The following is a 16,705-nucleotide window of genomic DNA, read 5'->3' as shown; positions in this document are numbered from 1 at the left end:
CTTTATAGTTAAGAGTTTATTTCTTGGTTTGTCTTTGTCTCTTTTTTTCCTTTGTTTTGTTTCTTAAATTCCACATATGAGTGAGATCGTATGGTATTTGTCTTTCTCGGACTTATTTCAGCATTATACTCTCTAGCTCCATCCATTTTTTGCAAATGGCAAGACTTCATTCGTTTTTATGGCTGAATAATATTCCAGTGTGTATATATACCACATTGTCTTTATCCATTCATCTGTCAACAGACCCTGGGGCTGTTTCCATAGTTTTGCTATTGTAAATACTGCTACTATAAACATAGGGGTGCATATATCCCTTTGAATTAGCATTGTTGTTTGTTTTTTTGTGTGTGTGTGGGGGGGGGTGTTTTTTTGTTTTTTGTTTTGGTAAATACCCAGTAGTTTAATGAATTCCAAGCCATATTGCAATAATGACTTTTCTCATAAACCTGGGAGTGTTACCATTCCGTTTAGGAGAATACACTCTAAGTTATGATTATAGCAAATGTCCATCAACAGATGAATGGATAAAGAAGATGTAGTGTATATATGTGTGTGTGTATATCTCCACTGTAATGTTATTCAGCCATGAGGAAGAAGGATATCCTGCCATTTATAACAACAAGGGTCAACCTTGAAGGCATTAGGCTAAGTGAAGTGAGGCAGAGAAAGACAAATATTGTATGATATCACTTGTATGTGGGTTCTAAAAAGGTTGAACTCATAGAAACAGTAGAGTGGTGATGGTGGTGGCTACCAGGGGCGGGAGGGTAGAGGAAATTGGGGTTGGTCAAAAGATACACACTTCCAGTTATAAGATGAATAAGTTTTATGGATCTAATGTATAGCATTTTGATTATACTTAATAATACTGTATTGTATATTTAAAAGCTGCTATAAAGAGTAAATTTCAACTGTTCTCACCACAAAAAAAGAAATGGTAATTATGGGACGGGGTAGAGGTATTAACTAATGCTATGGTGGCATCATTTTGCAGTATATACAGGTATGAAATCAACATGTTCAATAACTTTAAACTTCCACAATACTGTATGTCAAAATTATATCTCCATAAAACTGGAAAGTAAAATAAAAGTTGAGTGACTAAAGAGTAACATACAGTAAGATATTCAATACTAGTGAGTTGCTAATACCATTTACAATTTTGAAGTGTTTAGTAATTGATAAGCTAAGATGGGAACTTAGAAACTAATGTGGTCTCTGTATTAATGTATTGGCTTTGACTTTAATCAGTTGGCATCCAAAATACTAGTTTTTTGCCTTATAAAAAGTGTTTAAAGAAGAAGATATTCATGGTGTACAAAGGTAAAATCTGGAATAATGTGGAAAAATTTAGTCTACATGTTTACCAAAACACTATTTTAACTGTACAAGTGAAGCATTTTTATAGCCTATTTTTTATTGAAGTATAGTTGACATATTAGTTTCAGTTGGACAACATAGGGATTCAACATTTATATACATTTTGAAATGGCTACTACCACAAGTCTAGTTACCTTCTGTCACCAAACATAGTTATTACAATATTATTGACTGTATTCCCTATGCTGTACTTTACATCCCTACGACTTATTTGTTGTATAACTGGAAGTCTGTACCTCTTATTTTCGATAGTTTTAATCCTAGAAACTTGGAAGAATAAATCTTTGCAGTGAAATATTATCTCTTCTTGAAACCTGTGAGGAAAAAAATGATTTATTAGTATCCAAAAATTAAAATAAGAAGTACTTAAAAACTGGTATTCACTTTTGTTCTCATCTTATTTCTCCTCCCCTCTCCCCAAAGCAGATTGCCAAACTGAGGCAGCAACTACAACGTAGTAAACAGAGTAGTCGGCACGGTAAGGAGAAAGATCGTCAGTCACCTCTTCATGGCAACCATGTAACAATCAATCACACTCAGGTAGGCTAATTTCTTGTCCACATTTGAATAATTCCTTTTAAAGGGTTCATTATAAAGGGGGGATCCATTATTTTAGCATTAAAAAATTAATAATATAAATCCCTAGCTCTACTAAATTACTACTACTGGTTAAATTGTTGCAAGAAGTTTTTTCACCCCTCCATATACATAATTTTCTTTTAATAATAGACCTAACAGAGTGTAGTCACCTCAAGGATGATTGATACTAAAATCCTAGCTCATTCACTTATTAAGCAACTATGGGCATTATCTCATTTAATCTTCCTAATAGTACCTTAAGCCATCTATATCTCTTTATCTATATTTACCCCTATTTTACATAAGAAGAAATTGAGGATTAGAGTTCTGTTGGGGATCCCCCAACTTCCCCCCACCCCAGGAACATGTACTTCCATGGAATAAGTTTGGGGAATGCTGTTCTAGACCAAATTCACTTAAAATATTGATATAAATTTTAGTAAATCAAATACAGTAGTATAGAAAAACCCAAGTAGTGAATCAAAACAAAACTAAACAGGGTGTTTCAGAAACATATGGATGATTCAGCATTAAGAAAGGTGTTAGTTTAGTTAACTGCATCAGAAGGTCAAAGTAGACGCTGAACAATATTTGATAAAAACTCAGTATTCTTATGTGATAAAACCTTATTAACTAAAAATAGGATACTTCCTAATGTGACTTACTGCAAGTGTAGTGAGATCCTAACAATAAAATACTGGAAGCATTTCTGTTAAAATAAAAATCAAGTCATAGATGCCCATAATTACTGATATTACTTGCTAGTGGCTTAGAGGCTCTGGACAGAGCAGTAAGAAAAAGAAACAGCTTTCATTATCTGTATATGATATGATTATATTTAGAAAATCAAAGTGAATGAACTAAACCATTGAAACCAATAGGATAGCCAGTACCAAGTGTTGGTGAGGATGTGGATCAACTAGAACAGACATTCATTGCTAATGGGAACACAAAATGGTACCACCACTTTGGAAAACAGTTTGGCATTTTCCTAAAAAGTTAAACACACATACACTGACTATAGAGCCCCCAAATTCCACTCTTTGATATCTAGGCATGAGAAATAAAAACATATGTCCATACTAAGACTTTTACATCAGTGTTCATGGAGGCATTATTTATAAGAGTCAAAAAATGGAAACAAATATCTATTAGCTGGTGAATGGATAAAACAACATTTCATAATATCCATGCAATACTACTCAGCAGTAAAAAGGAAGGAACTACTGATACTTATGAGAACACGGTTGAATCTCAAAAACATCACGCTAAGTGAAAGAAGTCAGAAGCAAAAGTCTACATAGTGTATGATTCATTATATTAAATTCTCAAAAAGGCAATATTATAGAGACAAAGTATGATTTTTTTCTTATCTGGTAGAAATAATATATTTTATTCTTACTCTGTTTATTTCAAGCACCTTTTCTGTAAGAGCCCAGTGCATTTATAGAAGATCTATTGACTTGCTGATTTAACAAAAAAGACTTAGGCAGGTGTTCCTAATTTACATTGAATTTTTGACATTGTGGTTAGGTATAAAAATAATTATCTGCCATACATACTGAAATATTTGTAGGCGAAGTATGAAGTCTAGAATATGCTTTAAAATTATCTAAGAACAGAAGAAAAGTGGATACTTGATGAAACAAGATTGGCAGATGTTGGTAATTTTTGAAGCTGGATGATGTGCACATGAGAGTTCATTATGGTATAGCATTTAATTATGCTTATGATTATAATTTTTCATAACAAAAAGAAAAAACTGAGAACTTAAACGATTAAATGTAAACATAAAAATTGGTAGTTTCTCTTATATGAATGAAGGTAAACCACTGTACCCTCTACTTAGAATACTTCTAACACCACATGTGTGGGAGGTTTTCCCATACCATTTGCCAACTCTCCAGACACCAGCTGAGTGTCTTACAATTCAATATAACACTAACTACTCGGAGTTGGCACAGACCCCACAGTTTAAGGGCTCAGCCCTACAAGACTGCCCACCCTCCCCCCTTAAGATGCCAGTCACAAGTCCCAGATTGTCATCTGTACTTCTGACCATCTGGCTATAAAAAAGTAATTCCCAACAACCACTTCAGGTTCAATAATTTGTTAGATGGCTCACAGAACTCAGGGAATCACTTACGTGTACTCTTTTATTATAAGGGATATAATAAAGGATGCAGACGAACAGTTCGATAAAGAGGTACATAGGGCAAGGTCTGGAGAGGTCTCAAGTGCAGGGGCTTCTGCCTCCCTGGAGTCGGGGCGTGCCACTCTTTTGGCATGTGGATACGTATTCACCAACCTGGAAGTTCTCTGAACTCATAGTTTAGAGATTTTTATGAAGGCTTCATCACATTGGCATGATCCATTATTAACTCCATCTCCAGCCCTTCTGCCCCCTCCAGAGGATGTGTGGGGCTGGAAGTTCCAAGCTTATAATCATGGCTTGATCTTTCTGTTGACTAGAAGCTATCCAGGAGCCCCTCAAGAGTCACCTCATTAGAATAGAAGACTGTTCCTTCTATCATCCAGGAAATCCAAGGGATTTAGGAGCTGTGTGTCCAGTTCCAGGGTGAGAAACCAAATACGGGAACCCAAAAGATGCCCCTAGCATACCTATCACTCAGGAAATTACAAGAATTTTGGGAAATGTGTGTCAAGAACCAGGACAGACACCAAATATATGTTACTTGTTATGTTACAGTTCTCAAACACGTATATAAGAAAAATATATACAATGCCTAGAATTTGACATAAAATAAATATGCAAATTATAAGACTTTATTGAGGATATGAAATACAAAACCAAGACCTAAATGGGAAGTCCCAACACATTCATGTATGGGAAGGGAAGACTCAATATTTTTTAAATAGCAATTTACCTGAAATTAATGTACAGATTGAGTTCCAACAGAAATTTAGAAGGACTTGTTTTGTTACTTGAAAAGTTGTTCTCAAAGGTCCTATGGAAAACTAATGCCAATTAATAGAAAAAATTTGAAAAGGTTTTTCCTATAAGATACCAACATGTACTATAAAATAGCAATTAAAGTGAAGCTCTGTATAGGGAATATCTGTTAAGGAAATGAAATCAGAATCAAATCAAATATAGAAATCCATAAGGAAATCAAATATAGAATCATAAATGTTGGCAGTTTGATTACTGGGTGGCAAAAAACATACTACTTCACACCATACACAAAAATAAATCATGATAGGTTAAATATTTAAAAATGAAAAATGATAAAAGTACTGAAAGGTATCTGATACTAAAGTAAGCAGCACATGTATGACAAAGAGGTACAACTTCAATATGAAAAAATCTCGTGCATCAATAACAAAGGACATTAGCAGGCAGCGGTTCACAGATGGCAGAAGCACAGCACTGAGTACAGGAAATATTATTCATGTGTTAATCAGTGATTAGCAGTCCACCTCATTATGAATCCTACGGATCAACTTTAATCATTCCGACTAAGATAGAGAACATGATTATTTTTATTTTTACCTTGTTCATCTTTGTTTTCCTTATTTCCTTTCTGTGGTAGAAGTTTCTTGAGCATCAAAAGGCTTATCTTACTCTAAACTCTAAAGAACAAACAGACGGTTACCGGAGGGGAGGTGGTGGGGAGAGTACTTGAAGTAGGTGTGGGGATGAAGAGTACGCTTACCATGATGAGCACTGAGTTATGTATAGAATTGTTGAATCACTCTATTATACGCCTGAAACTAATATAATACTGTATGTTAACTATACTGGATTTTTTTTTTTTTTTTAAAGACTGATCTTGGGCCCCTGGGTGGCTCGGTCAGTTAAGTGCTGCTTCGGCTCGGGTCATGATCCTGGGGTCCTGGGATTGAGCCCCGCATCGGGCTCCCTGCTCAGGGAGCTTGCTTCTCCCTCTGCCTGCTACACCACCTGCTTGTGCGCTCTCTCTCTCTCTGTCAAATAAATAAAATCTTAGGGGCGCTTGAGTGGCTCAGTCGTTAAGCGTCTGCCTTCGGCTCAGGTCATGGTCCCAGGGTCCTGGGATCGAGCCCCGCATCGGGCTCTCTACTCGGCGGGAAGCCTGCTTCTCCCTCTCCTACTCCCCCTGCTTGTGTTCCCTCTCTCGCTGTGTCTCTCTGTCAAATAAATAAAATCTTTAAAAAAAAAATAAAATAAAATCTTAAAAAAAATTTTTAAAAGGCTTATCTTATACTTTTTGGTACTGTCTGTGACAACCGTGAGAGGTGGTTAACTCTTGAGAACTTCTCCAAAAGACTTTTGAAAACAACCTTAAAGTTGTTAAGTGAGTGTCACTGAACTGAACATGATGTATTGTTGCCACATTATTTAATAATCCGTAAGGTTTTCAAAATGGAAATTAAAAATACTAGAAGGTAATTGTAACAGTGAAGGAAACAAATCTTTTAAACACACACATAGAGCTGTCCAGTAAAGCCACATGATCCACTTAACTGACAGGATTTCAACTATGCTTTTTCAGTAAAAACAGCAAACGGAAAAAGAAACGGTGCAGAAGAGTCTGTCTGCTGTCCTAATGAAACAGTGTATATGTTATGCCATTATACCTTTACACTTCACCTTAAAGGATTATTTTGACTCTAGAGTTTTTAGCTTCCTTACTTTAGAACCTAAATTTCTGGATGTGATTCTGAATTTATAAATTGTATTTGAAATGTTGAAATAACTCCACTCATTTGAGTTTCCATTTTCAGATTTACCGTGCTCTTTAGTTCTTGATTTCTTGGTTTTTTTGGCCACAAATAATTTGACACCACCTTATCTTATGTTTTGTAGGCTACTGGATCAAGATCAGTCCCTATGCCGCTGTCAAATATATCAGTGCCAAAATCATCCGTTTCACGTGTGCCCTGCAATGTAGAAGGAATAAGTCCTGAATTAGAAAAGGTATTCATTAAAGAAAATAATGGGAAGGAGGAAGTGTCCAAGGTAAGGTTACGTGCAATGTTTGAATCCTTTTTTTTTCTTTAATATTTAGAACTGTCTTAAAAGTCCTTTTTTTGGTAACAGCTTTATTAGCTATAATTCACATACCATCAATTTAGCCATGTGAATTGTACAACTCAGTGTTTTTTTTTTTGTATATTCACAGTTGTGCAACCATCACCACAATCGATTTTACAGCATTTTCATCACCCCAGAAAGAAACTTTGATCCTTTAGCAATCATCCCTCATTTCCTTCCAGTGCCCCCAGCTGTAGACAACTACTAATCTACTTTCTCTGTCTACAGCTTTGCCCGTTCTAGACATTTCCTATAAATGGAATCATGCAATACCTGGCCTTTTGTAACTGACTTTTTTCATTTAGCATAATGTTTTTAAGGTTTACCCATGTTGTAACACTTATCAGTACTTCGTTCCTTTTTATTGTCAAATACTCAGTGTGTGAATTTTATTTAGCTAGTCATCAATTGATGAACATGGTCTTGTTTCTACTTTTTGGCTATTATGAATAATGCTGCTATGAAGTTCATATACAAGATTTCATGCGCACATGTTTTCCTTTCTCTTGGGTATATACCTAGTTGTGGAATGGCTGGTTTGGTAGCTCTTTGTTTAACCTTTTGAGAAACTGCCAGACTGTTTTCCAGAGTGTCTGTACTACACCATTTACTTGTATGAAGGTTCCAGTTTCTCCCATCGTCACCCATACTTGTAATTCTTTTTTATTATAGACATCCTATTGGGTGTGGGTATCTTCTCATGGTGTAGCTATGCATTTCCTGAAGGCTAATGATGTTAAGCATCTTCTGTGTGCTATTGGCCATTTGTATATCTTCTTTTTTTTTTTAATTTTTTATTGTTCTGTTAATCACCATACATTACATCAGTAGTTTTTGATGTAGTGTTCCATGATTGCTTGTTTGTGCATAACACCCAGTGCTCCATTCAATACATGCCCTCTTTAATACCCATCACCAGGCTAACCCATCCCGCACCCCCCTCCCGTCTAGAACCCTCAGTTTGTTTTTCAGAGTGGTTCATCTCCCCCTCCGATTCCCCCCCCTCATTCTTCCCCTCCTGCTATCTTCTTTTTTTTTTTCCACATATATTGCATTATTTGTTTCAGAGGTACAGATCTGTGATTCAACAGTCTTGCACAATTCACAGCACTCACCATAGCACATACCCTCCCCAATGTCTATCACCCAGCCACCCCATCCCTCCCACACCACCCCCCACTCCAGCAACCCTCAGTTTGTTTCCTGAGATTAAGAATTCCTCATATCGGGCGCCTGGGTGGCTCAGTTGGTTCAGCGACTGCCTTCAGCTCAGGTTATGATCCTGGAGTCCCTGGATCGAGTCCTGCATCAGGCTCCCTGCTCAACAAGGAGCCTACTTCTCCCTCTGACCCTCCCCCCTCTCATGTGCTCTCTCTCTCTCATTCTCTCTGTCTCAAATAAATAAAATCTTAAAAAAAAAAAAAAAAGAATTCCTCATATCAGTGAGGTCATATGATACATGTCTTTCTCTGATTGACTTATTTCGCTCAGCATAACACCCTCCAGTTCCAGCCACGTCGTTGCAAATGGCAAGATCTCATTCCTTTTGATGGCTGCATAATATTCCATTGTATATATATACCACACCTTCTTTATCCATTCATCTGTTGATGGACATCTTGGCTCTTTCCACAGTTTGGCTATTGTGGACATTGCTGCTATAAACATCGGGGTGCATGTACCCCTTCGGATCCCTACATTTGTATCTTTGGGGTAAATACCCAGTAGTGCAATTACTGGATCGTATGGTAGCTCTATTTTCCACTTTTTGAGGAACCTCCATCCTGTTTTCCAGAGTGGTTGCACCAGCTTGCATTCCCACCAACAGTGTAGGGGGGTTCCCCTTTCTCTGCATCCCCACCAACATCTGTCTTTTCCTGACTTGTTAATTTTAGCCATTCTGACTGGTGTGAGGTGGTATCTCATTGAGGTTTTGATTTGGATTTCCCTGATGCCGAGCAATGTTGAGCACTTTTTCATGTGTCTGTTGGCCATTTGGATGTCTTCTTTGGAAAAATGTCTGTTCATGTCTTCTGCCCATTTCTTGATTGGATTCTTTGTTCTTTGGGTGTTGAGTTTGATAAGTTCTTTATAGATTTTGGATACTAGCCCTTTATCTGATCTGTCATTTGCAAATATCTTCTCCCATTCTGTCAGTTGTCTTTTGGTTTTGTTAACTGTTTCTTTTGCTGTGCAAAAGCTTTTTATCTTGAAGTCCCAATAGTTCATTTTTGCCCTTGCTTCTCTTGCCTTTGGCGATGTTTCTAGGAAGAAGTTGCTGCGGCTGAGGTCGAAGAGATTGGTGCCTGTATTCTCCTTTAGGATTTTGATGGACTCCTGTCTCACATTGAGGTCTTTCAACCATTTGGAGTCTATTTTTGTGTGTGCTGTAAGGAAATGGTCCAGTTACATTGTTCTGCATGTGACTGTCCAGTTTTCCCAACACCATTTGTTGAAGAGACTGTCTTTTTTCCATTGGACATTCTTTCCTGCTTTGTCAAAGATTAGTTGACCATAGAGTTGAGGGTCCATTTCTGGGCTCTCTATTCTGTTCCCTTGATCTATGTGTCTGTTTTTGTGCCAGTACCATACTGTCTTGATGATGACAGCTTTGTAATAGAGCCTGAGTCTGGAATTGTGATGCCGCCAGCTTTACTTTTCTTTTTCAACATTCCCCTGGCTATGTGGGGTCTTTTCTAGTTCCATACAAATTTTAGGATTATTTGTTCTATTTCTTTGAAAAAAGTGGATGGTATTTTGATGGGGATTGCATTGAATGTGTAGATTGCTCTAGGTAGCATTGACATCTTCACAGTATTTGTTCTTCCAATCCATGAGCATGGAACGTTTTTCCATTTCTTTGTGTCTTCCTCAATTTCTTTCATGAGTATTTTATAGTTTTCTGAGTACAGATCCTTTGCCTCTTTGGTTAGATTTATTCCTAGGAATCTTATGGTTTTGGGTGCAATTGTAAATGGGATCGACTCCTTAATTTCTCTTTCTTCTGTCTTGTTGTTGGTGTATAAGAATGCCACTGATTTCTCTGCATTGATTTTATATCCTGCCACTTTACTGAATTCCTGTATGAGTTCTAGCAGTTTTGGGGGAGAGTCCTTTGGGTTTTCCACATAAAGTATCATATCGTCTGCAAAGAGTGAGAGTTTGACTTCTTCTTTGCCGATTTGGATGCCTTTTATTTCTTTTTGTTTTCTGATTGTTGTGGCTAGGACTTCTGATACTATGTTGAATAGCAGTGGTGATAGTGGACATCCCTGCCACGTTCTTGACCTTGGGGGGAAAGCTCTCAGTTTTTCCCATTGAGAATGATATTTGCTGTGGGTTTTTCATAGATGGCTTTTATGATATTGAGATATGTACCCTCTATCCCTATACTCTGAAGAGTTTTGATCAAGAAAGGATACTGTACTTTGTCAGATGCTTTTTCTGCATCTATTAAGAGGATCATATGATTCTTGTTCTTTCTTTTGTTAATGTATTGTATCATGTTGATTGATTTGTGGATGTTGAACCAACCTTGCAGCCCAGGGATAAATCCCACTTGGTCGTGGTGAATAATCCTTTTAATGTACTGGTGGATCCTATTGGCTAGTATTTTGGTGAGAATTTTTGCATCCATGTTCATCAAGGATATTGGTCTGTAATTCTCCTTTTTGACGGGGTCTTTGTCTGGTTTTGGGATCAAGGTAATGGTGGAGTCATAAAATGAGTTTGGAAGTTTTCCTTCCGTTTCTATTTTTTGAAACAGTTTCAGAAGAATAGGTATTAATTCTTCTTGAAATGTTTGGTAGAATTTCCCTGGGAAGCCATCTGGCCCTGGGCTTTTGTTTGTTGGGAGATTTTTGATGACTGCTTCAGTTTCCTTAGTGGTTATAGGTCTGGTCAGGTTTTCTATTTCTTCCTGGTTCAGTTTTGGTAGTTGATACATCTCTAGGAATGCATCCATTTCTTCCAGGTTATCTAATTTGCTGGCATAGAGTTGCTCATACTATCTTCTTATAATTTTATTTCTTTGGTGTTGGTTGTGATCTCTCCTCTTTCATTCATGATTTTGTTGATTTGGGTCATTTCTCTTTTCTTTTTGGTAAGTCTGGCCAGGGGTTTTTCAATCTTGTTAATTCAAAGAACCAGCTCTTAGTTTCGTTGATCTGTTCTACTGTTCTTTTGGTTTCTATTTCATTGATTTCTGCTCTGATCTTTATTATTTCTCTTCTCCTGCTGGATTTAGGCTTTATTTGCTGTTTTTTCTCTAGCTCCTTTAGGTATAGGGTTAGGTTGTGTATTTGAGACCTTTCTTGTTTCTTGAGAAAGGCTTGTATTGCTATATACTTTCCTCTTAGGACTGCCTTTACTGCATCCCAAAGATTTTGAACAGTTGTGTTTTCATTTTCATTGGTTTCCATGAATTTTTTTAATTCTTCTTTAATTTCCTGGTTGACCCATTCATTCTTTAGTAGGATGCTCTTTAGCCTCCATGTATTTGAGTTCTTTCCAACTTTCCTCTTGTGATTGAGTTCTAGTTTCAAAGCATTGTGGTCTGAAAATAGGCAGGGAATGATCCCAATCTTTTGGTACAGGTGGAGACCTGATTTGTGACCTAGGATCTGATCTATTCTGGAGAATGTTCCATGGGCACTAGAGAAGAATGTATTCCATTGCTTTGGGATGGAATGTTCTGAATATGTCTATGAAGTCCATTTGGTCCAGTGTGTCATTTAAAATCTTTATTTCCTTGTTGATCTTTTGCTTAGATGATCTGTCCATTTCAGTGAGGATGGTGTTAAAGTCCCCCAATATTATTGTATTGTTGTCAATGTGTTTCTTTGCTTTTGTTATTAATTGCCTTATATAATTGGCTGCTCCCATGTTAGGGGCATAGATATTTACAATTGTTAGATCTTCTTGTTGGATGGACCCTTTAAGTAGGATATAGTGTCCTTCCTCATCTCTTATTACAGTCTTTGGTTTAAAATATAATTTGTCTGATACAAGGATTGCCACCCCAGCTTTCTTTTGGTGTCCATTAGCATGGTAAATGGTTTTCCACCCCCTCACCTTCAATCTGGGGGTGTCTTTGGGTCTAAAATGAGTCTCTTGCAGACAGCATATCGATGGGTCTTGTTTTTTAATCCAATCTGATAGCCTGTGTCTTTTGATTGGGGCATGTAGCCCATTTACATTCAGGGTAACTATTGAAAGATAGGAATTTAGTGCCATTGCATTGCCTGTAAGGTGACTGTTACTGTATATTGTCTGTGTTCCTTTCTGGTCTATGTTGCTTTTAGGCTCTCTCTTTGCTTAGAAGTCCCCTTTCAATATTTCTTCTAGGGCTGGTTTCGTGTTTGCAAATTCCTTTAGTTTTTGTTTGTCCTGAAGCTTTTTGTCTCTCCTTCTATTTTCAGTGACAGCCTAGCTGGATATAGTATTCTTGGCTGCATATTTTTCTCATTTAGTGCTCTGCGTATATCCTGCCAGTCCTTTCTGGCCTGCCAGGTCTCTGTGGATAGGTCTGTTGCCAATCTAATGTTTCTACCATTGTAGGTTACATATCTCTTCTCCCGAGCTTCTTTCAGGATTTTCTCTTTGTCTCTGAGACTCGTAAGTTTTACTGTTAGATGTTGGGGTGTTGGCCTATTTTTATTGATTTTGAAGGGGTTCTCTGTGCCTCCTGGATTTTGATGCCTGTTTCCTTCCCCAAATTAGGGAAGTTCTCTGCTATAATTTGCTCCAATATACCTTCTGCCCCTCTCTCTCTTTCTTCTTCTTCTGGGATCCCAATTATTCTAATGTTGTTTCGTCTTATGGTATCGCTTATCTCTCGAATTCTGCCCTCGTGATCCAGTAGTTGTTTATCTCTCTTTTTCTCAACTTCTTTATTTTCCATCATTTGGTCTTCTATATCACTGATTCTCTCTTCTGCCTCATTTATCCTAGCAGTTAGCGCCCCCATTTTTGATTGCACCTCATTAATAGCCTTTTTGATTTCGACTTGGTTAGATTTTAGTTCTTTTACTTCTCCAGAAAGGGTTTCTCTAATAACTTCCATGCTTTTTTCAAGCCGAGCTTGTATCTTTAAAGTCATGATTCTGAACTCTAGATCCGACGTCGTACTAAAGTCTGTATTGAGTAGGTCCCTGGCAGTTGGTACTACCTCTTCTTCTTCTTGTTGAGGTGATTTTTTCCGTCTTATCATTTTGTCCAGAGGAGAATAGGTGAATGAGAGAACAAAATGCTAACAGGGTAAGAACGTCCCCTGAAAATATACTCTAAACAAATCAGAAAAGACCTGAAGCCAGGGGAAAAGAAAGGGAAAGAAAGAAAAAAGAAAAAAATAAAAGCAAACAAAAACAGAACAAAACAAAACAAAAACAGAATATGATCAAATATGATCAGGCTGGCACATAAATCAGTGCCACACACTAGATTTTGGGTGTATTTTGGTCTGTTAGAAGAAAGTGCCTCCCAAAATTTTAAAGAAAAAAAAACTTACATATGTACAAAAACAAGGGTTGATATGACGAAGGGATGGAATATGACTGTAAAGATGAAAATTATAAAAAATTTTATGAAAGGAATTGATAGGTTGTTTGAAAAAAGAAAGAAGAGGATTTAAAAAAAAAAGGGGAGAGAATTTGATCAGGCAGGAGACTAGAACAAAGCCTTACACTAGAGATTTAGAGTATATTTTGATCTGTTAGAAGAAACTGTATCTCGTTCGCCTGGGTGGCTCAGTCATTGAGCGTCTGCCTTCAGCTCGGGTCATGATCCCAGGGTCCTGGGATTGAGCACCGCCTCAGGCTCCTTGCTCTGCAGGAAGCCTGCTTCTCCCTCTCCTGCTCCCCCTGCTTGTGTTCCCTCTCTCACTGTGTCTCTCTCTGTCAAATAAGTAAATAAAATCTTTAAAAAAAAAAAAAAGAAGAAACTGTATCTCAAAATTTTAAAGAGAGAACAACTTATATATATATATATATGCCAAAAATACGGTAACTACTATGAAGGGATAGAACATGACTCTAAAAATGAAAAATAAAAATGTTTTTTAAAAAAGGGATTGATAAGATGTTGGTTGAAAAAGGGAAAAAGAAAAATTCAAAAAAAAAAAGTTAAAAAAAATTTAACTTTGAAAGACTAAAGAATCATGGTAAAAAAGCCATGGATTCTGTGTGCAGTATTCCCCTAGTGCTGGAGTTCTGCTGTTCTCATTGATCGGTAAACTTGGTCTTGGCTGGCTGTTCTTGCTGATCTTCTGGGGGAGGAGCCTGTTGCCATGGTTCCCAAATGTCTTTGCCGGAGTGGAATTGCCCCGCCCTTGCCCCCTCCCGGCTAAGTAATCTGCTCGGGTTTGCTCTCCGGGGCTTTTGTTCCCTGCAAGCTCTCCATACAGCTTTGGAGGCCGAGATTGAAAATGGCGGCCTCCCAATCTCCACCCTGGAGCAGCCGAGAACTCGGGGCCCACTCCTCGGTGAGCCCCCAGAGAAAAGCATTTAATCACTCCCGTCTCCCTGTCTGCAGCCGCACTCCGTGCTCACCCAGACTGTGACCGAGCGTTTCTATCTCTGGCACACGACCCCGTGTGGAGTCTCCAATCCCAGCAGAGTCCTGCGGTGCGCTCCCGCGCCGCTCCTCCTGGGGGAGAAAGGGGAGTCTCCCTGGATCTGTCACTTGCTGGGTCCCTGCTGGAGGAGCAGTGGCCGGACTGTGCCGCGGATCACAGTTTTTGGCAACCCCGAGCTTAGAGCCCGCGCCTTGGCTCCCGTCTCTGCAGCTGGCTTCCCTGCTCCGATACCTGGGAGCTCTGCCTCACTCAGGCACCCCCGGTCTTTCTGTGACCCGAAGGGTCCTGAGACCACACTGTCCCACAAGGGTTCCACCCCCTGCTTAGCCAGTGGAGTGACATCCCTCAGCAGAGCCGACTTCTAAAAGTTCCGATTTTGTGCTCCGAGGCTCTGTCACTTGCCAGAAGCGGCCGATGGAGGCCCCCTCCCCCGCCATCTGTCCTCCTGAATATTGCCTCGGATTCACTTCTCCGCATGTCCTACCTTCCAGAAAGTGGTCACTTTTCTGTTCAGAGAGTTGTTGCTATTCTTTTCTTCGATCTCCTGTTGAGTTTGTAGGTGTTCAGAATGGTGTGATCCCTATCTAGCTGAATTCCTGGGACCAGACAAAATCCAGGTCTCCTACTCCCCATTTGTATATCTTCTTTGGAAATTTGTCCATTCAGATCATTTGCCCCATTTTAAAACTGGATTATTTGTCCTTTTATTATTGAATTGTAGAAATTCTTTATGAAGTTTATTTTCTAGATAAGTTTTTATTAGATGTATGATTTGAAAATATCCCCCATTCTGTGGGTTGTCTTTCATTCTTTCTTGATGATGTCCTTTGAAACAAACACTTTTTCAGTTTTTATAAAGTTTGATTTATTGTTTTTTTTTTTTTTTTTAAAGATTTTATTAGAGAGAGCACAAGCATGCACAAGCAGGGGGAGGGGCAGAGGGAGAGGGAGAAGCAGACTCCCCACTGAGCAGGGAGCTCCATCCCAGGACCCTGGGATCATGATATGAGCTGAATACAGACGGTTAACTGGCTGAGCCACCCAGGAACTCCAGTTGTTTTTGTTTTGTTATTTGTATATTTGATGTCATATTTTTTTTTAAAGATTTTATTTATTTATTTGAGAGAGAATGAGAGAGAGCACATGAGAGGGGGGAGGGTCAGAGGGAGAAGCCGACTCCCTGCTGAGCAGGGAGCCCGATGCGGGACTCGATCCAGGGACTCCAGGATCATGACCTGAGCCGAAGGCAGTCGCTTAACCAACTGAGCCACCCAGGCGCCCTTGATGTCATATTTAAGAAACCATTGCCTAATCTCAGGTCACAATGATAATTTTTTTTTTCTAAGAGTTTTTTAGTTTAACATTCCCTTATGATTAGGTCATTGAACCATTTTGAATTTGCCAAAAATGCTTTATAAATTACCTATATCCTAGAAAAGAAATCTGGACACTACTGCATGTGAACCTATATTTGACCACATCTTAAATGTATACTCAACAAAAGAAAACATCAAGTAGCCTTTGACTTAATTACCCCTGTGATTTTTTGGGGGGGAACCAAAATAATGATTTAATTTATGTCAAATGTGTGTCTTTCCTTTAAGTAATGTGCAGGTTTTAAAACTGATTTAATTTCAAAATCCAAACAGTTCAATTTTATATTTATACAATTAAAATAAGTAAGACTTTCTTTCAACTCTCAGTATTGCTTAGCAGATATGAGCATTATGGGAAATATCTTGTATATCGTTCCTGATAATTGTGTGTATTCTAATATCTAGTGAATCATTATATGAATGCACCATAACTTAGAAGTCCTCTGTCGATGGGCATTTAGATTGTTTTCAGTTTTTCTCATCAGAAGCAGTGCTTTAGAAAACATATACTCTTGTGAAATTGGTGGATCAAAACATTTGTATGTTTTAAATTTTGATGAATATTGCTAAAATTATCTTACCAAAAATTTGTGCCATTTACTCTTCCTACATGTTTCATGTTAACATTCTATTTTGTACTTATCATACTATAAAGGAGCTCTTTGGAAATTATGCTGTCTCTTAGCTGTTGATCATTAAAATGTTTCCTTAATTCATTAAGTAATGTTTAAAAGCATTAAATGTAAGGAAATGAAATTT

General features: G+C 38.0%; 1 protein-coding gene across 2 annotated transcripts in view; it reads left to right on the top strand.

Annotated features, from left to right (window-relative positions):
* Positions 1 to 16,705, top strand: part of GLCCI1 (glucocorticoid induced 1) — a 112,203-nt gene that overhangs the window by 74,312 nt on the left and 21,186 nt on the right. Inside the window, exons 4-5 of one of the 2 annotated variants that reach the window (XM_054505277.2) lie at positions 1,807 to 1,920; positions 6,770 to 6,922. In XM_054505277.2, the coding sequence (XP_054361252.1) occupies positions 1,807 to 1,920; positions 6,770 to 6,922 (267 nt within the window). Of the gene's footprint in view, positions 1 to 1,803; positions 1,921 to 6,769; positions 6,923 to 16,705 lie in introns of both variants that reach the window. The other variant, XM_064575220.1, reaches the window with a different exon arrangement.

Source organism: Mirounga angustirostris, unplaced genomic scaffold, assembly GCF_029215605.1.
Source record: "Mirounga angustirostris isolate CCGP_5_RB_7025 unplaced genomic scaffold, mMirAng1.0.hap1 SCAF_12, whole genome shotgun sequence".
NCBI classification, from domain to species: Eukaryota; Metazoa; Chordata; class Mammalia; order Carnivora; family Phocidae; genus Mirounga; species Mirounga angustirostris.
Note: the sequence above shows the minus strand (reverse complement) of the source record. Positions and strands in the feature narration are given on the sequence as shown.